The sequence below is a fragment of the Scomber japonicus genome, chromosome 7 (assembly GCF_027409825.1).
Source record: "Scomber japonicus isolate fScoJap1 chromosome 7, fScoJap1.pri, whole genome shotgun sequence".
NCBI classification, from domain to species: Eukaryota; Metazoa; Chordata; class Actinopteri; order Scombriformes; family Scombridae; genus Scomber; species Scomber japonicus.
Genome location: NC_070584.1, coordinates 9662215 through 9684912, shown reverse-complemented (window position 1 = coordinate 9684912; position 22698 = coordinate 9662215). Strand labels below are relative to the sequence as shown.

Genomic DNA, 22698 nt, shown 5'->3' with positions numbered 1-22698 from the left:
AAAACTCAGTCTGTCAGGTTGAAAGTGTTCTTCTAAATGTCTCTGTCGGAAGTGTCCGTATGTTATGTTTGCCTTGGCCATCTGGAAATTGATGAATCAGTGCATTAAATTAGTCAAGCTAACACAAATGAAGACATGACGTCGTGCTTATGGGCTACTTCTGGTAAGTATTTTCAAACTCCAGTGACAAAGAAAGCTCGGAACAGCCCGCTCATCCGGGGTACATTATTTTTTATTCAATTAATTTCCACTTTTTGACTTACTTCCTTCACTATTAAAACAACAAATATCACAGGACATCACAACATGTATCTTCCAGCTTCCCCCTGCACTGTCCATCTCAATTACAATCATACTTTTATATTCAGGAACTAGACATCAAGATCAACATTACAGAAATGAACAGACCATAAAAGAAGAAAAAGGGATAAGTCGAAGGTGCAAATAAATAAATAAATAAACAAGAGAGAGAAACAGCAGTACATTAACCCTGTTTTTTTGCTGAACTATCATGTATTAAAAATGACACTTTTAACTGTATTGATGATAGTACACCAGTGATCTATAGAAGCTTCATCTTCATATGTCCACAGCCCTACATGATCTTCATGTCTAAAATGATAAAGACTCTTGAAATGTATTCCTGACTAGATGCTTATGACTGACCATACAGTACTGACCTAACTTTAAAATAAATACTCAGAGGTATCCTGCAGTATTTTTATACAGTAAATATAAATACTTTATGTAAGTACCATGAAAACATAATCTATGATGCGAGGAATAGTGTGGCGGTGTACACATATGGTATAAAAGAGTGTTGGAAATGCTCCAGTACTATTCTTACATAGACCACAGACAGATATGTGTATGTAGGCTACAGAAGTCACCACAAAATAATGCAGTTATTTTTATATGATACATTACACACAAAGTTATTACTAATTGGGGTATAATGACAAGCAAACAGTATTATTGTAGATTACTGATTAGCTGTCGTGTGTATGTGTGTGTGTGTGTGTAGGTCTGTGTGTGTGTGTGTGTGTGTGTGTGTGTGTGTGTGTGTGTGTGTGTGTGTGTGTAGTATAGTGAGTTATTACAATGGAAATTCCTTCCGAACTTATCATCGGCACTTGACTGTAATCAGTAGATTGATGAAGAACCAGAATAGCTCTGAGAGCACAAAATGTGATAGTGGCCTAGAAATAGACCAAGTGAGACTGCATGGTCCCCCAATGTCTGTTACCCTTCTAACCCACTGTTTTGGCATTACTCTGAGCAATCTTTCTCTACCAAATACAGAAAATGGTGAGTATTGGAGCTGTCAGTTGTTGGCTGGGCAGAGAGTTTAAAATGCTATAGATCTGCATCTTTTTATTTTACACATTGTATGTTAGTGGCATTGACCTTGACCAGACCAAGTGTTGAACCTTGAACTCAGCACCAGTTTTCCAAAATCTTCCTCTGCCCTTTCTCAGATACTGTAGGTAAAACAGATGGGTGGGTGGGCTGGGGTCATTGGGTTAACTCAGCAGGACCCAGTGGCAGCACTGAGCTGCTGTCACTTCAGGGTATCAGACGTCTTTGGACGTCTTCTCTAGACAAACCATAGCCCAGCCAAGGATGTGTTGATCACCCACACCTCTGGTTATATCACCAGCACTTAGAAAACTTATGAGTTTTGCATGAACCCTAACTGTACTGGTTTATAAGTGAATGTTGAGGGTGTGTGGTGTTTAGTAGTACAACAGTCTGTAATTCTTTTATTGAAGCATGCCGCCTTGCAGCGCTGTGTTTCCATGTTTGATTAACAAATGCTGTTTCTGTCAAAAAAAAATGTCACCAATACCTTCTGTTCCCCCGGCCTACCTCAACAGTCTCTCCTCTTGCCAGTACTCTGACTGTGAAACCTGAGCCAGGGCCCAAATATAGCCCCACACAGTGAGCAGTTAGAGACCGGGACAGATGGGACAGCAGGCCACTGCAGAGGCAGTAAGCAATTGGACCCTGAACCTGAGAGTTCCTGCTGACTGTCTGACCAATAAGGCTGCTCTTCTGGAAAGAGAAGCTTCTTTTTGGTTCATTCTTACTTCATAAACAAGACAAAACTGGAACCACCAAACGAAGAGAACGCTATTGGACAAAAAGCACAATTGAAGGTCAGTTTTGCACTGTTTTCATTGATACTCTACGCAGCATTACATGGTTTGGTTAGCTGACTGTTTATCGAGTGAGCTGAATCATTCACTGTAACTGTACATCTGCTTTGAATAAAGTATAAAATATTTGTATGAAATCTAACATATACTGTGACAGTGAGGATATGAAATACTGTAAAAACTGAAGTTAACATACTGTAAGATCTATGAATTGAGGAATAATAGGAGGTAGAGTAGCGTAATGGAAACTCGCTCTGCCTTTGACAGCAGTACCGACAGTTGTTAACATTTTGTCAATCAGTCTGAACGTCTAACATTTTCCACATTCATATTTAATCAGTGCTGCATTGTTATTTCTCTCTTAACAATAGAGAATTTGAAGGAGACTGTTGTTGTATTCCTTTAATCCTTTAACCTAATGACTGGCAGTGTGTGTGTATTTTGCATGTCCAGTTATACCTGTTTGTGTTTGTGAAGGTAGCGACTGAGTTCTAAGGACCTCTCTCCTGTCTTCAGGGTGGGTTGGTTTTGCACTGCTGCTGTGAAACATAGCCCAAGGGATTAAAAATAACAACAGCTGGTATTCAGGACGCCATGAGGCACTGAGTGATGCGCTGCGGCATACATGCATCTACAGCAACAGTTTCACAACATACTATACGAGAGTCATAGTTTGGAGCGATCTGTCATGATGATACATGCCCACTCTAAACAAGCTACGTGTACTGTAGCTCTCATCAGAGGATGCATTAGGAGTCATAGATGCACACAAGCGGTCTTGTTCATCCTTATTTTCAGATGATGGTTTAGCACATGACCTCAGCCACCATGTGGAGGAAGTCCATCACTTGTTCACAAAATGGCGTAGCTTTAGTTGGGAAAAAATAATGCATTTAACACATTTATTTCAGAAGTCTATATATATAGCAAATATATAAGCAATATAAGCAAATGGATGTGACCTGACTGATGCAAGCTGTGGCTCTTCTTTTTAACCTATACAAATATTTACATCCATGCTGAAAGGATCAGTTAATTGATAGAAAATGTAATGTTTTGAGAATTGATTAATCTTTCATTTATCAAGAAAATGCTGATTTCTGCCTTCCTCCTCTTACCCTTTTTGTACATAGATTCATGATCAGAAAAACTAAAACTTTAGTCAATTTGGTAGATACTTTTTGACATTTTAAGTTCATTAGTCAAAAAGAAGCATTATTTTCATACAACCTTTATGTGAGGTAATTTGGAGTTAAATATATGTAGGATAAATACAAGAAGGAGCAGAGTGACAGGGTGAACTGTCCTGACAGAGACACAGCAGTAAGAAATGCCAGCCATGTTCACTATGACCTGCTAATACCCACCAACTGTGTTGGGAAAACACAGCCCTGACTCATCCTGCCAGCTATGGCTGGTAGAGCAAGTGGGCCATTATTATGAAGTCTATATTTTCAGCTTGACTCATCTTCCCACAGTCTGTCATTTCCCTGTCTATTGATCTACAGTATTAACTGTACTGTACAGAGTGTGAATGTTTGTGATTTGCTGGACAATGAGACTGGATATGTATTTCAGGATGCAAGACGGGAGTTGGAATCAGCCACTCCCCATCTCGCTGCTGCTGAAGGACCCGGCCGGAGGCGGGACTTTGGAGGGCGATGGGGGAGTGTATTCAGAGGCATCCTCTGATGGGGAACTCTACATGGACTCCATGACAGAGCTGGATTCTGGAGATGGGGACTTTGCAGATCTTACTGCCTTCTTGAGTGTAGATGAGATTAATCGTAGCCTGGACCTGGCCCGGGAGGCCTTTGGAACCACATTTGAATCTGAAGATCCAGGTCCTCCTAATCCTACTTCCCAGGAGCAGGCTCTCCAACCTATTCCCTCCCACCCTCTGCCTACCCAGACTACTGAAAACCTCACCACGAGCCTAAACTTACAACACCAGACCAAAGCCCCCAGCCCAGGTGATAATGCAGCAGTTAAAGTCTCCTCTGGTTCGACTTCCCCCCTCAGTAAGCCTGCACAGGTGTCCAATGAGGCTCCGTTCTCTATTGAGAAGGTTGTCCACCACAAACCCATTCAGCCGATTTATAAGCAGGATAAACCCAGGCTGGTTCATGAAGGCCTGGAGCTGAATGATCGGGCGTCTTCAGCCACAGAATTCTGTAGCCGAGCTGCCACCTTCATCGAGGAGCTGTCATCCATCTTCAAAGGTCCTGCTCATTTAGAGCAGCAGGTGGAGGAGGACTCCTCCTCTCCTGATAGTGGTTATCTGTCTCCTAAAAGCCAGCGGCCAGTCCCTCAGGGATCAGTCTCTGTTCCCTCACTGCCTCCCAGCCAGCAAGAGCAGACACATTACAGTCAGCCAGCCATGGGCCCTCAGCCTGGAGGCCCGGTGGGAGTGGCAGATTCTGCAAGGCACCAACACTCTGGAGCTCCAACCACATCTGGACCCCTGTCCCCTCCGTGCTTCCTCCAGAAGCTGAAGAGTCAGGAGGTGGCAGAGGGGAGCCCCATCCGTCTGGAATGCCGAGTTACAGGAAACCCTCAGCCACTTGTCAGGTAAGGTTTGTCCCTGGTTGGCATAACTTTAGTATGCAGGTTTGATTTGACAGGTATCTGCAGTTTTTATGAAGATTTAATACTTAACACACTTTTCAAATATTGTAGAGCATCTGTGACTGAGATTTTTATACTATACATTTTTTTGTGGACTCTTTTCTTTCTTATTATAAAGACATTTAATATCAAAATACATATTTTGGTACTCCCATAATTAACATCAGTAGAAGTTATGCTTTCTGAACTAATTCATTTAGAGTTTCAGCATATGAATCTGTCAAATGTCTATTAATTACATGGTCATGTAAAAATTATAAATTAAAAGGAAAATATAGGAAGAATATTAGTAAATCAAATATATAACTTTCAATCACGGTCAAGATATGTTTTAATGTAGTCTTTTTGTATTAATTTGCCTTGTTTCTTCTTTTTAAAGTATATATTTTTGGGCTTTTTGCCTTTAATGGACAGGTTAGTAGAGATAGACAGGAAACAAGAGGCAGAGAGGGGGGCAATGACACGCAGGATAGGACAGCTCGGTGCGGCATTCGAACCGGGGTCGCCTGCAGTGAGGACTACAGCCTCAACACATGTGGTGGGCGCTCCTCCCACTGAGCTAAACTCCGCCAACTCTTGTTTCTTCTTCTAACAATACATTTGTTATTTTTGTTTTGTTAGTGAATGAGAGGATAGTTGCCTTATTCAGTTATTTATCTTATTCCACTTAGTGAACATCAGGTGATATTCAGAACTGAGACAGTATTGAAGGAGAACCTTACAGATTGAGGAGAAGGTTTTTGTTAACCCAGGAGTTTTTCCATTTAGCCTTGTTGTTGTTAAGGTGTTAATGTTGTTGAGTGAACCTCTGTTGGGAAAAGTAGTTTATTTGTCCTGATGTAGATCTGCTGTCACATAAACAACTTGAATTTTGTATGTTTCACAGTGATGTTTGAAGGGATCCTGGTATCCTTTTCTCTGATATTAAAAAATAAAGACTATTGAAGGAGGCCATTGTAAAGTTGGACCTGAAACGGGTGATCCTTTAAAATCAGATTAAAGTCAGTTGTCTTGAGATTACTGCTGCCACTCCAATACAATGGGGGTAGTAAATGAAATTATGCTTGTGTCATTCACACAATTCTCAACAAAAACAGACCTTTTCATGACCTCTGCTAATCTGAATAAACTACAGAAAATTGTAACAAAAGTTTTCAGTGGGATGTAGGATTTCCAACAGAAACTGCTGACAATGTGCTTTGTGGATTATTCAGTGTAGAGGCAGAAATCTCAGAGATGGATATCTCAAAATTTAAACAAATTAACTGAAAACTGTCTGTGAACTGATCCTTCACAGAAAAGAAAAGTCATTTGTTGTTCATTGTCGTTGTTCTGAAGTTCACCTGCTGAGTTACAATCAAACCAACATGAATGAAAACCTCCTTGCTAACATTCAGAGTTTCAAGATGATCCCAGAAAGAACTGACCTATATGAACTGACCTTTGTATCATAGTGTGAGTGATGCTCACCAGACCGAGCGTTAGGATCTAGCCTTGCTGGTCTGCCTGCTATGAGATAAGGTGAGCGAGGTGGGAGCTCTCCAGAAAGTGACAGTTACCCATGTGTTGACAAGCACAGCACCTGGTTTCAAATTAGTCCGTTGGTATCTGTGCCAGTTGAAGCAGGGACGTTGTCTAATTTATGCCTGGATGAACTGTTATTCCATTCGAGAGCAGAGTGCCGCCTGGCTGTGGTTATTCACACCAGTTGATCAGCAAACTAAAAATACACTCCTCTCTTGTTTCTGGAGATGTCAACCTCACAGCTCAGTCAACATCCTTGCTGTTTACTATCGGGGCATACCTGAACTGATTAAAGTTGCTGTCTATTTGAATGTGATGATGTGATGTGAATGTGTGATTTCAGTAAGGATGGTTGTTCTGCGGAGTGTGTGTGTTCCTCAGATAGTTTAACTTTCCTGGCTGAATTTTAGTGATCCTGCACTAAAGTACTGTCCACATGGATTATTTTTAAACCCTAAAATTCACAATAGTTTCTTCAAATTTCCCCTTAGCTTGTATGCTGAAGCTGTTTTTCCACACCAGTTAACATCACACATGTTCAGTGTTTACTTTCAGCACTTCATTGAATCATTAGTCTATTGTGAGAAATATCCAATGCGTTATTCTCCATGTCTTTATACCTATTTCATTGTCATTTAGCCTGACATGTTTAGTTGCTTTGGAAACCTTGGAATACTGCCTAGAATTTAAAGTGCTGTGGGTTTAACCAGTCCTTGTCTTGTCTGAGTTTATAATAACAGACTCTTCAAATAATCCCATTGGAGTAAAAGAGTTTCCGTTTCACAGAGTTTTGAGCAGGCAATGTGTTTTTAGGTGTTTGTGCAATCAGAGGACACAAAGCCAGTGGCCCAGGACGTGTATCTCCCCAGAAGGCTATGAGGGGCCTCTTCTGCGTCTGTATAAATAGTCTTCAGGCCAACAGGAGCCAGGCACAGGAATGCAGGCAATGCAATGACAAGGCGTTTTCAGTCACCAGGCCCTACATCTCCCCACACCTTCTTGGGGAATATGAAGGTAGTGTGTAGCATGTTTAACCAGAGGGGAAACAGGAGAGGCCAGACACTGTGGCAGATTCTAACATTATGTAATATGGAGAGAAAATGAATGGAAAGCTGGTAGAAGTGAAGCGGAAAAGTAAAAGTTGTAGCAAAGCACTTTGCCGTTCCCCCTGTAATTTCTAAAACCACACGTAGTTTACACGTGTCCCAAAAAAAGTTATGATTTTTACTGTGTGCTGCTGAAAGTGAATTTAGCTGTTGTTACAGAACACAATTTAATAATGTTGAACTGATTTCACACGTGCTGCAGTTTTAATTGTCTGATGGATTCTGTGTTTTGTAGGCAGTGCAGTGTGAGTTCTTTCCATGGCAAGCACCCAGTATTGTGTGTGTGTGTGTGTGTGTGTGTGTGTGTGTGTGTGTGTGTGTGTGTGTGTGTGTGTGTGTGTGTGTGTGTGTGTGTGTGTGTGTGTGTGTGTGTGTGTGTGTGTGTGTGTGTGTGTTGTGTCAAAAAATGCTGTGACTTCTTGTTTTGGCCCATCTACTGTTTTTCAACACTAGATGGCAGCAAATAACTTTTTATTCAAAATAAAAGTGTGCATCTTCTGGAAGCAGCCACACTGTGAAATATTAGGAGGTGCAGTTGCAGGTTGGGATTGGGGAGAGGGGGGTGGGGGGGGGGGGTGCTTTCTCTCTGCTGCAACATTATTTACATGCATTTTGATGAGTATACAATATAATTTAATACAGGGCTCGCACATGAACTGAAATGAACATGAACTGAAAGACCTTTTAACCTAAAGTTAAAGTGTGACATCAGCACTAACCATACAATAAATACTTGCTCAAACATTAATTTGCTCATTTTCCATTTCCTACATTTCATAGTGTTTAGCATAGTGCATGTGTGTGCATTGATGCATGCATCTCAGAGGTTAGGTCATATTTTTATATGTTCCACAGCAGAGTTAAAAGCTTCCCTTCAACTTTTTTCCTCACTGCTTACAGTCTATTGCTCTTCAGTTCTTATGAAAGTCTGCATGTGTGTACTGTTATTTATATTTGTGTGTACAAGCATGTGTGTGCCTGTATGTCCCTTGGGAAAAAATCTCACAGAAGTTGAATTCAAATACCTTATTTCCATTCAGCGTTCATTTCCCATGGGCAATGCCTTTGATGCAGTTGCCAGTCCGAGCAGGTGACACCCTTTCTCACCTCCTCACCTCCTTGTTCTCTCAGACTAATGAGTTTGTGCTGAGTTGATGCCAGTGTTTTGCACGGCCAGTGAAAGAGACATTCCTGGTGGTTGGGTGCTGGGCGCGGTCTTCTGTGGTCAGCCACAATTTGTCTCAGGCCGGCGTATGGTGCTGAGCGCCTGGTATTCTTCAGCATATCCTCATGCTACTCACACACAATGTTTTATGCAACTCTCTGTTTGTAATGATGCATCTCTGGTATTGGGATGTGTGCATGCGTGTGTGTTGTATCCTTGTGGGAAGCACTTTATGCATTTTTTTAGTCTGAGGTCATTTTGGCCTTTCTTCATGTCTTCAAGGGGGCTAATTTGGGGTTAAGATTAGCTGTTGGCATGCGGGAATAGGGAATGTACGCAGTCAGTGTAAGACCCTTGTGTGTGTTTGTGTTGTTAAAGAGAGCATTTCTAAACAAAATTGATGCTGTGAGGTCTGGTTGTGCAGAACACCAAACACGCTGCGGGTGCCCGATGACTGATTTCTCACTATGCCGATGCAGACAGAGAAAATCCATCTCCAATTGTGGCGTGCTCAGAGTGCTATTTTAGGCATTTTCTCTGATGCTCTTCCATGTCATTACCCTAACTGCCTGCTGTGCAAACAAGGCATTTGAAAACTTGATGTGCAGTTGAATGAAGAGAGATGGGCACTTACAGTAGAGAGCAGCCGTGGCTTCTTTGTTTCAACCAAATACACAAAACCACAGGGGAAATTTTTGGAAGATGAGAGGCCGCCGAAGAATTCTGCTACGAAATCTACACAAGGTAGCATCTCCAACGTCAGGACACGACGACATTCCTTCAATTGATGATGGAATTTGTTGTCAAACATATGATCCTTGTTTAAATTTAAACATGCTACTTAGAATGAGCTAATATTGACCAGTCGAACCATAGGGGCCACCAGGCACATAGGCGTAAAAGAACACACACACACACACACACACACACACATACACACACACACACACACACACACACACACACACACGTGATCCAATTATTTTTTGCAAAATGTCTGTTGTTAAACTTCCCAATCTGACTCTCCCCTTACACTCTATTTTATGATTTTTTAGTATAGTATAAATAGTTGGTGAGACATTGTGTGTCATTATCAATAAAAGTTTGAAAGAAAAATAATCATTTAAAAAAAGAGATACCAAAACCATGAAAGAAAAACTAAAGTTGGAAAAAAGCCCACCTAAAAAAGAGGTTTGGTTGTTCAGTTTTTTTCCTGCTTTACGTTGACCTCCCAATGTTTTCTCACAGATGAGGGAAAGATGTAAGTTTGGCTCACCAGCCTGTTGTTGCAGAAGTACTTACTGTACTAGCAAATGGCTACAGTAGCACTTTCTCCTACATTTTGTGAAACAATCTTGGTATGAGGTCATAGTAGGTGACCCACTGCTGACTCATGACGTAGCCTCACTGTAATGCTGACTGTTTGGCTTGTTTCAGGAAAGCCGTAATTTTCAATTCTCCCTCATGGGCTCATTTGATCTCCGCAGGACGAGGGGAAAGGGGAAAAAAACGCTGGTATTTTTATACCTGCTCGTTTTTTAAATGTTTGCGAGCATGATGTCATTTAATATTTAAGCTCTAAATAATGAGAGAGCCTGGAGTAGCTGTGGGGGTGCACTCATGCTTAAAATGAGTACTACATGAGGGCTATTTCACAGAAATTTAACATTCCTGTAACATGAACACATTTAAGAAGGTGGAACCCATTCTACAAATACTGTATGGAGTTTTTGCAAGTTGATGTGAGGTAGTCAGTTTGACGTATTATTTAGTTCTCACCATGCCGATAACTGAACTGTGTTCATGACTATGTGTGCTATACGTGTACCAAGATGTGTTGAAGGTGTGAGTACATTTGAGCTTGTTCATTGCAGGCTGCCAAAGAATTCTGTGAGGTAGCCATAAATAGACACAATAACTTTCACTTTGAGCTAGGGTATTATTGTTAATCGCCACTGGACAGACTATACGCCACCTCTACCACTGTCACATCTGACCTACTGCAGATTAGACACTTGTACACCTCGAGATATCAGCAGTAAAACACTCAGATGGACACACGTCAGTGCGATTCCTCAGTAGTATGTTAATGGCAGTTGTGACGAATGGAGCTGTCCTGTCTAAGCCTCAGTGGTGGCCCCTGGCCCTACACTGGCCTGGAGACAGAGTGTGAAGTTTTCACCCAACGATGTGAGACTTTTCCTCCAGTCTCGGAGGCTAGAAATCTCCTGACTTTGACCTATTATCACATACAATCCTAAAATTTATGCTAATCCTTTTATCTAGTTAAACCGACTTTCTTCCACCATGGACGACTTACACAAGGCAGCTTCAATCATGATGTATGCATCCTTTCATGTTTCTATCTTTTAATCTTGAGCTGTTAAATATATTATAATATGCGTTAAATTAAGTGTATTATATTTGAAGCTATTAATCCTGATGTTTTATATATAATTGTGTCATGGATCAGACACACAGTCAACAAGGTTCTGGGCTCTTTGACAACACCATGGTGAAATCACATTTAGTGCTTAGTGGATAAATCTTATATGCATGAAAAAAATGAAAAAAGGATTTGTCATGTGAGGTTTTTTATCCTAATTTATAACGGTGTAAATGGCACGTGTTAATGAGATGACACAATAAAGAAAGGAATGTTTTTAGCCTCTAGTCTATGATCAGCCGAAACAGCATCAATAAATTACTACTAAACCTAATCATTGGGGGAGAAAGGGTTGAATAGGGGGAGCAGAGTGAGAGTAGAGGGAAACGAGATTTGTAAAGAGTTATATAAGTGGATCGGTGACAGTTGAAGAAGTGGAATACCAGATTTAATATGAAGCATGTCTGTTGTGGACAAAGGCAGCAGTCATGCACGGCAGGAGGATGGTAATCTAAGACAAGTTCAACAGGAGGATGGGCAGAGGACACTCCATAAATCTTGACTCTGTACTGAAGCCTCTCCTCCGCACTGTCAGTGGGCCTGTTTGACCTCATCAGTACACACACACACACACACACACACACACGCACTTACCCATTAACCAATTCCATCATGTCTCCCATGGTCAGTGACACATGAATGCTTAGACAACCTACTTTCAACCAGATCACAACAGCTCAGATTACTTAAACCTCACAACAAATGCAGGCCAGAAACTTCACTATTTAAAGTATAGTGTGCTGAAAACTTTAGCCAAGTACAAATAAACAAGTTTAGGTGTGGCCCGAGGCATCATAGATCTGCCACATTTCCATAGCCTGTTCCTGACAGTAGCAAGGCCTTCAGTTCCCCTCTGAGACACTCTGGTACTGTCTGTCTCTGTTCTGCACTCAGTTAAGGTTTGTAGTTTTGAGTCATCCGGGCCCCGGGGTCTGTTCCACAGCTGGCCTGTGAACAGTAAGCACTGGGTTACATTCCTCTGTTCACCTGTTAAATGACTCTCTGCTATTCATCATGCTTGATAAGGCATGGCCATTAGATTCAGCTTACAGTAATCTGCCTTTTGATGAGATATTTTAGGCTGTTATTTTTCCTGGCTGTTGGATTCCTGTGTAGCTGCCAAAGAGCCGTGTTTGATGTTGAGCCCAATTCAATTATGAATCTTTGACATTACTGAAGTGGTGGAATTTAGTGTGTGGTGTTATACGTATGTGTTTGAGTCTTTTGAGTGTTTTTTTTTTGTTTTTTTCTTCTTGTTCTTTCGCCTGTATAGAAATAACAGCAGAGTCCCTTTGGTACTTTTTGTGTGTCAGAATTCATTTTAACACTGTGAAAACTGTGTACATGTATTGCGCACTTGCCTGTGTGTTATGAGTCCGTGCAGGGGTGCTTGCTTTACGAGCAGACAAGAGGTCATATGGGACTCATAAAAACAAGCTCAAGTCTTCCTTCCCATGTACATGTGACAGGATAACAGCTGTGTGAATGTTAAACTGTCTTACATAGAAACCCGAGATATGCATCTTTCTTGCTCAGTTTGTCTTTTGCCTTACATTCAAATAAAATGTGTCTCCTGTGCCCCCCCCCCCTCCCCCCCTCAGTTCAGCGCTGAGGCTCCTGATATCATGGGGAGACACGGCTGGAGTGGAGGGTCTGCAGGGTTTGGTTTCATACGAGAGAGAGGGGAGGGGGAAGAAAGGAAGATGCTCCATGTTTTTAGCCCATGTGCGCCTGATCAGAATTTAGTCCATAAATTCAGAGTGAAGAGGAAAGGTTACAGAGTTTAATCCTCGACTACAGCAACTTCTCCATGCTGCCTTTTATCTCCTGTGGTAGTATTGTGTTGGTTAGTTTTATAGCAATATCTTGTCTCTTCCCTTTTCCAGTCTTTAAACACAGCAGAATTACAGGGTGTAACCCTTTTGTGCTCAGTGCTGACTCAACTTTGTGAAGTGTGTTGCTTACTATCTCAACTCTGCAAGACTATCTCACGCTGGCGAAGATTTGGCTTCAATTATTCAATGATAGTGATCCACCCACACACCTTGAGAGGTGGTCTGGCTGTCATGGAAACAGATGTTTTTGTATGTTTGCAGCATGGTTGTGAGTGGATGTTGGATTATGTACATTTGTATTTTTTCAGTATGTTTACTTGTCTGGTGCTAGAGATAACCAGAAGTATGCTGCTTCCTCTGTATAAAAAGCTTCTTTAGTCAGCAGATAGACCTGGAAATAAGTGAACAGGATGTCAACTAAGACAAAATAGACAGTAACTACAATAGGAGAGTATTTGTAAGTGGAGTAGTGTTTGCTGAAGTAGTGGTGCTGTACGTGACTCAGAACAAAACCATACATGTGACCACAGATCCGAGCTGTGTGGCTCAGCTATTGCATTAACTCCACCTAATTGTTGTTCCCAGAAAGTTATGATACATACCTAAAATTAGAGCTGACACAGGCTGTTATGTGGTTTGTCTCCAGCTGTAATTACTCAGTGGCAGGAAGATCGATGATTGCGGTGATGGAGAGCTTAAAAATGTGTAAAATTGATTTAAATCCTTTCTGCTACAGGTGTGAGCAGAGGGCTTCAAAAGTTTAGTTTAATTAGGCCCATGACGGCTTCCATGAAAATTAAAAAATAAATTCCTCTGTCCAAAAACTATCCAATTACAGAATTAAACTCACCTGATATGCTGTTTTTGTACAAATTAACAAAATGCCAACAACATTTGTATCTGTGCTGTTCTCAAAAACAGTGAACCAATGTGACAGAGTTTAATCTTGTTCATGTTGACATTTCCTTCTAGTAGAGGCTGTTGTTTAAATACACAGGCTCATTTATTTGATATGTCTGATATGTTTAATTCTGGGCTCTTCTGGATGTTGCTTTTGTTGGTTTTCATGCTGGATTTATTTGACAGTATTAAGGATCTATCGTCCTACAGTGGTATGACATCATTATAGGACGTGGTCTCTGTTTTTGTTAGTGTCATTTGGTCTCCTTGGAGCAAAAACAGAAATCGTCATGGCAACATGCCCCCATTTTTTGGTGATTTCAACTGACCCTTGAAAGACCTTTTTCAAACAGTGAAACATTATTCGTAAGTGGGAGTCTGATGGAATACACATGAATGTTTGGTTGTTTGTGGTGTGAATGAGGCATAGTTTTTGCGTGTGTGTGTGTGAGAGAGTGGTTTAATGCGTCTATGTGCACCTGTGCTTGTTTTTATATTAATAAATCCAGCATGTTGCTTCGAGGAAAGAATTTCTTTATTCTTGCTGACTCACATTTGGGAAAACTTTTCTTCAATGCTCCCTTAATTCTTGAGGAGGAGACCATTCAGACAAAGCACCCAGGCCAGAGAAGGCTGCTGTCCATCACTCACTAATTAATGGGAACATCCAGAGACCATAAAAGCCCTTCCTCTTATTAACCAATGTTTTATAGTCACTTAGGGGAAGTACGGTGCTTTTCATGGTGTTATCACTACAAATGGGAGCAAGTTTTTTCACAAACCAGAAGAATTTCAATAAAAGAACCGCATGATTACAGTGTGTGCCACTGGGACAGGACGTTGTTAGGTGTGTGTTCTTCTCATTGTAGAATTTGATGTCATACAATCAACACACACACACACATACACACACACAGACACACACACACATGGAGAGCAGACCTTCCTAGTGACAAGCACCACAAATAATCCCACTTGCCACGTCCCAGTGGTGAGCTCTCAGGGTCTTCACTGACAGCGACTAAAATATCACAACTTGTGCTTGTCTTAAAGCCTGAATGGAGCCCCAGCAGAGAGTAAAACACACCACACCCTTTCATTTTGCGCTGGACTGTGCATCAGGCATCAAACCTCTGGTACTAACCAAACCACAAATACCAGATTTATATTTGCTGACCTAGGTGAATTTGGCTTTAGGAGTGCTTGGGATTATTATATGGTCTCATTTTGTGTGGATGTGTGTATACAAAGCATGACCAGACAGTAGCCACAGCCATCTGTCTTGTACGTGCCAGGTGCTGCCAACTCAGAGTCTATTTAGATCCTGACTTATCCAAGCTATTTTTTGCTCAGTCCTAACTGGGCTTTTTAAGTGGCCTACTTAGTTCTGGCATGTGGGATTCATCAGGAAGGACCAGTGTGTTTGGTGCCTTATGTGTTGTGTCGCACTGTCATACAAAATGTAGCTTTGTCATCATTTATTTTCACGATTATCCCTTCCCGTAGTCACAGATCACAGCCCCCAGGGTTTCCATGGCGACAGGGTCATTTTGGCCCGAGTTCAGGGTTTGCTGTGGTGCTTTTGATGTTCAGCAGACTGTGGCCCGGGCATGTATAGAGGCAGAAAAGGCAGACAAATCACAAGTTTTGTTTTTTGTTTGAGAGACAGATTTCACAAAGAAACAACCAGAAAATTACATGACTGATCTGCTTTTCAAACAAAATGGGTCACATCTGAGGAGGTTTACCTGGGTCTAACCATGAGAGAGTTTGGTGGGTCTGACTAGTCCTGGTAAGCTTTATCAATGTTGTCAGGAAGTGATAAACATGGAGACCATTGTCCCAACCACTGGAATTATATGAATGAGTTCAGTGTGGGCTGCGCTGAAACAGTTTTTGTCGTTAATTTGTCTTTAACATATTTTTTTGCCCCTCCATCTCGTGTGGAATTTGGCAGCTCTGGGCTGCTCCCTCCCTCTCAACCCTGTGCTCAGTCCAAGCATTGTGTATGTCTGACTGTGTGACTCAGTGTGGCAGTCCTGGTGTGAGAGTGTCAGTGGCTCAGTGTGTGTCATGCTGTCAGCAGGAGATCCTCTCTGTGCAACTTAAGATCTAGGAACTCATTATTGACATTGATTGTTCTAACTGGGAGCAGGACGCCGGCTCAGGTAAACTCAATAACCATCTTGTTTTGTGATGATATTTGGTGGTATACTCAGGTAAAAGATTATGTGGTGAATCTCTTATTTGATCTACACAGTCTAGACCAGATTGTTTCAGGGGAGATTATCAGACCGAGGTCTCACTCATTTTGAATGAGAATAGGATAATGTGGTTAACATCTCATTGAACCTGTTCTGGGATTTATTAATAGAGCATAGATAACTTTTATTTTTACTGAGGAAAAATATAGTGTGTCTCTATGGAACAACAGCTGATACACTGAATGTGCATGTGTAATTTCTCTTTGAATGAATGAGTGAACCTAGTGTATGAATAGAATATAAGATGTTTGCCTTTCATCTCTTTTAAATCTGTTGATTTCTCTGGGCCCTCCAATTATACTGTGAGTGTGAGTGTGAGTGTGAGTGTGTGTGTGTGTGTGTGTGTGTGTGTGTGTGTGTGTGTGTGTGTGTGTGTGTGTGTGAGTGTGCGTGTGTTGGGGCATGTGGGGGCATCCCCAAGAGTGCCGAGGTGATTGCATTTGTAGCTCAGCTGCTGCCCATGTCTGTCATTATTTCACTTGTATCCCTGTATCTCTCTCTTTCACACACACACATGCACAGAAACACACAAGTTTGTGCAGGTTTGCCTATTAGGACATTGCACTGACTGCCTTTCATTGTGGACAGCCTAAACCAAACTTTAAGAAATGATGTTTTGCCTCATTAGGACTGGGTTTCGGTCCCCACGAGGACTTCTGGTCCCAACAAGGCCAACATTTATACCAGAAATGGTTCCCAAGAAGTAACAAATTCCTGTACTGACACGGTTAGGTTTGTTGATTTAAACTGCAAGAACTGCGTACAGTAGTAGTATATATAGTAACTACTAATAAAATCCAAAAAATCATAGTCTGAGTATTTGACATTTTATATTAATGCCCATGATGATTCAGTCTGAACCCTATGCCTGCTTGGCACACTAATGCTGACGTCTGCTGTACTGCATCACTGGACAATGTCTGTTGTTAGACAACATGAAGGAGACCTTGTAAATGTAGCTACCCTCCCCTTTGGTTGAAATTCCTGGGAGAAAAATCCTGTTCACTGCTTCCGGTCAGAGCTCCAACTGTCATCTGCAGCTGTCTACTGTCCAGAATATTCCAGTGAACTCTGACCCCAGATCCCACCCCCGTTAGCAGGGCTCCATCGTCAGATTGCTTCTGCTGCTTTATTAAGATGGATTCCTGCATTTATCATCTTTATTTAGGGCATTTGTGTTTGCATGAACTTAAGGCGCATAGAAAAACACAAACTTTGGAGTGCCAATATTTCTTTGCCAATCCAGATGACAGTACTTAAATCAATAGACATCTACTGAAGCTTTATTTAGATCATAATCTTAGATATAAATGACTTCTGAGAACAGTTAACAACAACCTATTTAGAATGATTTTTCCCCTAAATGCTCAAAATACAAAAACACTTCCTTCCAGCCTTAAACTCTATTTATGTATCTGACCCCTACTAAATAATGAACTACAATCTGGTACAAACGACCTCTGCTAATATTTGCTAAGCAATATAAAATTACACCACTATATTAAAGCAGCACTAACTGCATTTATGTCCACTTGAGGGCAGAACATTACCCTCAAAGGAGTGGCATATTTTGGCCTTCTAATGTTGATAAGGCGAATGTGTTAGCAAATAGTGGCCTTTTTACACACCCAGCAGACATTAACATTAGAATGAATTAAGAGTTGTATTTCTGGCTACCAGATGAATGTAAGTCCAGTATTCACTGTACCTCTATAGCTCTGTTTTGGTCTTCACCTACTCATTAGAAATATAACTAACTAAATGCTCCACTATGTTCACCAGCTAGTTGCTAACATTGTCTGTCAGCTGTTAGAGCAGGTAGTGTACAGTGGGTGTATCAGAACAGTTTCACTTAAAACAATGAGCTGCAAGATGTTAAAATGCTGTATCGAGCTGAGGGGAACTGAAGATTCATGTGTGATTCATGCGTCACTACAAGCTAACATTACACACACACTTTCATTACTTATGGGCTCAGTGACTTTGAACCATTGTTTATTTACTTTTTAAAAACGGATTAGTGCAGCTTTAATATTATTACATAAATTGCATGTTTTCTCTGTGTTGTGTGTTAAAGAGGGTAGGAATGTGTGAATTTGCATAGACTTTGTAGTATGTTAAGTTACTCTCACTTAAATGATAGGAATGATCTGCTGTATATTTCAGCCTTATTAGCTTCCTATACCTCCTTTCAAATTGGTACCATTACATACCTAGTGGGCAGGTAAATTAGGCATTATGTGGTATTATGGAAAACTCTTACTGTATAATAAGGAGGGCTGTGGTGGGGATATATATTTTGCAGCTATAGTGAGGTTATGATTTTACTGAGCCATATAGAGCTCCATTCATAGCAGTCAGTCAGTCAGTCAGTCAGCCAGCATGTGTGGGAAAGAGGAAACCTAAGCTGCTTTCCATTTTGTGTTTGCATGAATTAGGAGATTTCACTGTCGTGGATAATAAAACTAAGGTTGCTAGCTATAGAGTTTGGACAGTCTCAGTTGACCTCTATTGTAGTTTGTAATTAGAGATAAAGACAGCCTAGATGCCGCTCTTCTTGTCCAGTTGCACTGTTGTTGACTTCTGTGGTCCGTTGCCTAGAAACTGCACACAAGAGAGAAAACTTGGAGACGAAACAGGTCTCAGGGAGTATATATATCTACTTTATCCGTGCCCTACATCCTATATTGATTGTTGAATGACATGGTGGGTGGGTGTGTTTATGCAAGCTTGTCACTCCTACATCCTGTCAAGGTCTCTCTGGGATTGAATCTTCCTTATTTCTTTTTCTCTTCCCTCCGCTTTGGCCTCCGCTCGTTTGGGTTTGTGGTGAAACTGAGCCTTGCTTCAAAAAATTTTCCATCAACAGCAGCAAATAACAACAGGGTCAGATGAGGAGAGTGTGGCCCTTAGCACGCACTGTGGAGGCCAGGGCAGCAGGCTCTGGTTTGGCCTCCACTGTGGAATGCTCTCTTCATCTAAATTTGAATAGGTTAGCAGAGGGATCACCATGAGAACAAGACCATCTTCCCCTTGATATGAGGCATCATCTGGCCCCAATTGTCTAAAATGAGTTGTGTATAATTCCTTTCTCACATGCTATCATTATTGAGAGAGCTGGTGACAGGATCGATGGTGATGGTGGGATGTTTAATCACCATCTTGGCTGGGCGGGTGCCTCGTGGGTGGGAGATGAATGAAGAGGTGAGGCGTTACTCATGAAGGCAATTTTCTCTCCTCTATTTGGTATGCATGTGTTGAATAGCTGTGTTTTATAATAGCATTGTGTTAAGAGGAAATGGGTGGTAAAGCATTATTCTGCCAAGAGTTTCTACCTTTGCTCGGTTTTCTCAGAGTAATGAGTGACTGCTATTCTAACACACCCAGCTTCCCTTAAAAAAAAAAAACGAGACTATTGATGGTTGAGTTCCTTTTTTGCCTGCTAGGCTGTATGTGACTCACCAAAGTCCCCACTCCCCCTCTGGGTAAAACACACCATGCTGTTAAAGGCCTCGCACAATGTTCAGCACATTCCACAGAAATGGAAAGGGGATTAAATAAACATTACAGTCTCTCTCTAAATGAGTTTACGCAGTAATTATGCATAATGGTAGATCATTAAGGTTGATTAATAAGGGGTTTTATTGTTGTGCTTGTTGGAAATGGTTTATGCTTCTTTGCTTATGCTCAGTCAAGCCCCAGAGGAGCATGAGCTGGGTCCTGTGCCCTTTTTCTGTCTTGTCAAATTGTGTGCCCAAACAAATTTACATTTCCATTCCTTTTCTCCCACCAAGCGGATCGGCTGTGTTTTACGTGCAGCAAGAAGAGCCTGGTAAACGTTTTAGCCATATCCAGAGTGGAAAACTACCGAAAATGTTTGAACAAAAAACCCCAACTCACAAGACCACTGACGAATGCTTGAATTACAACTTTACTCTCGCATTTTAGTTCACATATGTTGCTGCATTAAACTGCTGTTGTTTCTTTTATTGGGATATCAACACATTCAGACCACCATTTCCACCATGTGGAAAACATATCTCCTCCTCTGTTTGTCCGCCTCTGTTCATTGTAGTTACACACATACACAAAAAACACACAGCCCTAACATCCCCCATCACAATAACCAGTCATTAGTTCAATGATGTCATGTGTTTCTTCAAACCCTTTCCTGTATGTGTTTAATTTAACAGTGCTCAAAAAATGTCCAAAATCATTTCCCTATATTGAAGGTGATTTGTATTGTGTGGTCCACATCAAACACAGAGCATATGGCTGCGAGATCCATAGTGAACAATTTTGATTAATACACTGAGTGACTTAAAATAAAGTCGTGAGGTTTAACCAACAAAAGAAACCTGAGTTTCTCATACAAATTCCCATCAGACATGGCAGTCAACCAAAGGAGTTACTTTCCCTTTTCTCCGCCTGGTTATAATCCGGAAAAATGGATTTCAAAACCACACGTACATATTGGTTTACTCAAACAATCAACTTCCTACTCTCAGTTGCCAGCTGCTGTCAGTTTTGTACTTTGTCATATACCAAAGTCATGCTATACAGGATCTCTTTCTTATCCCAGCCTTTCTCTGTCTGGATCATGTGTTTGATGCACAGCTATCTGGTGAGGATGTTTGAAGCGTGGCGGATGACTCATGGCCTCGACAACTGACACTCCAGTGGATAAGGTCTCCCTGCTCGTGCCCCGAACAGCTATTTATTAGTCTCAAGCCACGATCTGTTTCCTATCATTTAACTCACCGGCGTCTGTCTGTGTGATGAAGCCAGCCAAGTTTTCCGTTGTTTCACTTCATCGAGTGATAAGACAGAGGAACTGCCCAGAGGAGTCTATTGTAGAGGGGGCTTGGTGTTAAAACAGTGGCAGAGCAAGCAAAAACAGGGTGACAAGGTTCTACAGAGCTCCACCTGTCACTGCCACTGATGAATTGCTCAGTGTGATCCGTCTCAACAATGACAGAGCGTATAATTTTTCCTGTCTGACCCGACTTGACTCATACTCATTCACCTCCTGTTCCTGTACTTTCCATTCATTCTCTCGCTTTCTCTGTCTCATTCTCCGCTCTCACACCCACTCTGTCAGGTGTAAATCCTGGAGTATGAAGTGTTGTCTGAATATTTTGGCTGATGGATTGCTTTCTGGAACAGGAGGTGCCCGCTGTTTGACTGACACACCAGAGTGTATGAAATCGAGTAACGGCTACTCAGCAGGATGTTGGGAATTTTTATACAACTCTCCAAGATAGTTAGAATATCCTCAGGTCAGGGCTTTGGACAGACAGAACAGCTGTTCCTTCTGGCATTTTGGGAATTCCTGCCCCTTTTTCTTACTGCTGTCTTCAAGTGCTTAGTCATGGAATGCCGGGGATTGCTTGGTCTCTGTAAATTAAAGAGTACAGTCTAGACCTGCTCTGTGTGAAAAGTGCCCTGAGATAACTTCTGCTGTGGTAAATAAAATTGAATTGACTCCTCCTGTCAATGCAGAGGTCAAGAGGTGAACAAGACATACAGTAAACGCCCAAAAGGGTGTTGAAAGGCTGTACAGTGTGTGGCGAGTGAGTGTCTTGAATGAATGTGTCATAATGTAATTTAAAAGCCACAAACTTACACAAAACTTTGACGTTTGAGGTCAGTGCTTACGTGTATATCTGTAGGAGATTGAGAATGTGACCCCTGTTGTTTGATCCAGTATTTGATGTGGTAACATGGTGCTGGGAGATCAGCTTTAATCATAACCCTGTAAAGAGAGATGAGACAGATAAAGCTGGTTGGATTGTAGAGTCTCTCATCCCTCCTGGGTCCCAGATCATGGAACAAAGTCCATGTCAGCAGACCCCAGGGAGGGAGTATATGGCCCAGGCGCCTGCCCAGACACACAGGCCTCTGATTGGAAGGAGGGGAAGGGTGTATCTGCTTCCCGTAACACCACGTCTTGTTGCTGCCTCAGGGTGGCTGACATTTGGCAGATAAACTCAGACATGCCCACAGGGTGTGTGTGAGTAGTTCTTAATGTAAGTTAGATTAGCCTCCATCATATTTGGCAAAGGTATATTTAAGCTCAAGTATTTGTCAAGTAGAGTAATGGGCCTTGCTTGTCAGATAAGATTTTATTGAATAGGGACATACATTTCAGTAATAATTCATATCGCCTGTGGTGTGTAATGTAACTTTTTGCTTTCACTGGATGATTCATTTCTATCCTTGGACAAAAAATCCACAAGACTGGTGAAATTATATGACTGATCATCTCTGATTTACCATATTATGTCAGCGATTTGAATGCATAATTGTACACCCAAGACAGTTTAAAAAATCAATCCACCTTGATCAGGTAATAGTTGATTAAAATGTATGTATGTAGACTAGGAAACATAATAATATAATGTGTCTTTATAAGGTTTTATTTTTATATAAATTTAAACAGCAGTTTTTTTGCTCTGGTTAACGCTAGCTGTGTTTATCACTCATGATAGTACAGTTTACTACAGCGTTAGCACCAGTTATGTGGAGCACAGCACTAGTTTGAATGATTTACAGGCTATGTATGGGTAATTTTGGTGTCTCCTAAAGGATAGGTTTATAGTTTTTCAAGTCTCTTGAATAGGTTTTGTTCCCTGTAATCAAACCATTAGAAGATCTCTTCCAAATGCACT

The 22698-nt window shown here is 41.3% G+C and overlaps 1 protein-coding gene across 3 annotated transcripts in view; it reads left to right on the top strand.

Moving 5' to 3' along the window:
* The first annotated feature begins 3738 nt into the window (after window positions 1-3738).
* palld (palladin, cytoskeletal associated protein) overlaps window positions 3739-22698 on the top strand; it is a 51583-nt gene continuing 32623 nt past the window's right edge. For all 3 annotated transcript variants that reach the window (XM_053322089.1, XM_053322090.1, XM_053322088.1), the window contains exon 1: window positions 3739-4730. In XM_053322089.1, coding sequence (XP_053178064.1) covers window positions 3739-4730 — 992 coding nt within the window. The remainder of the gene's footprint in view (window positions 4731-22698) is intronic.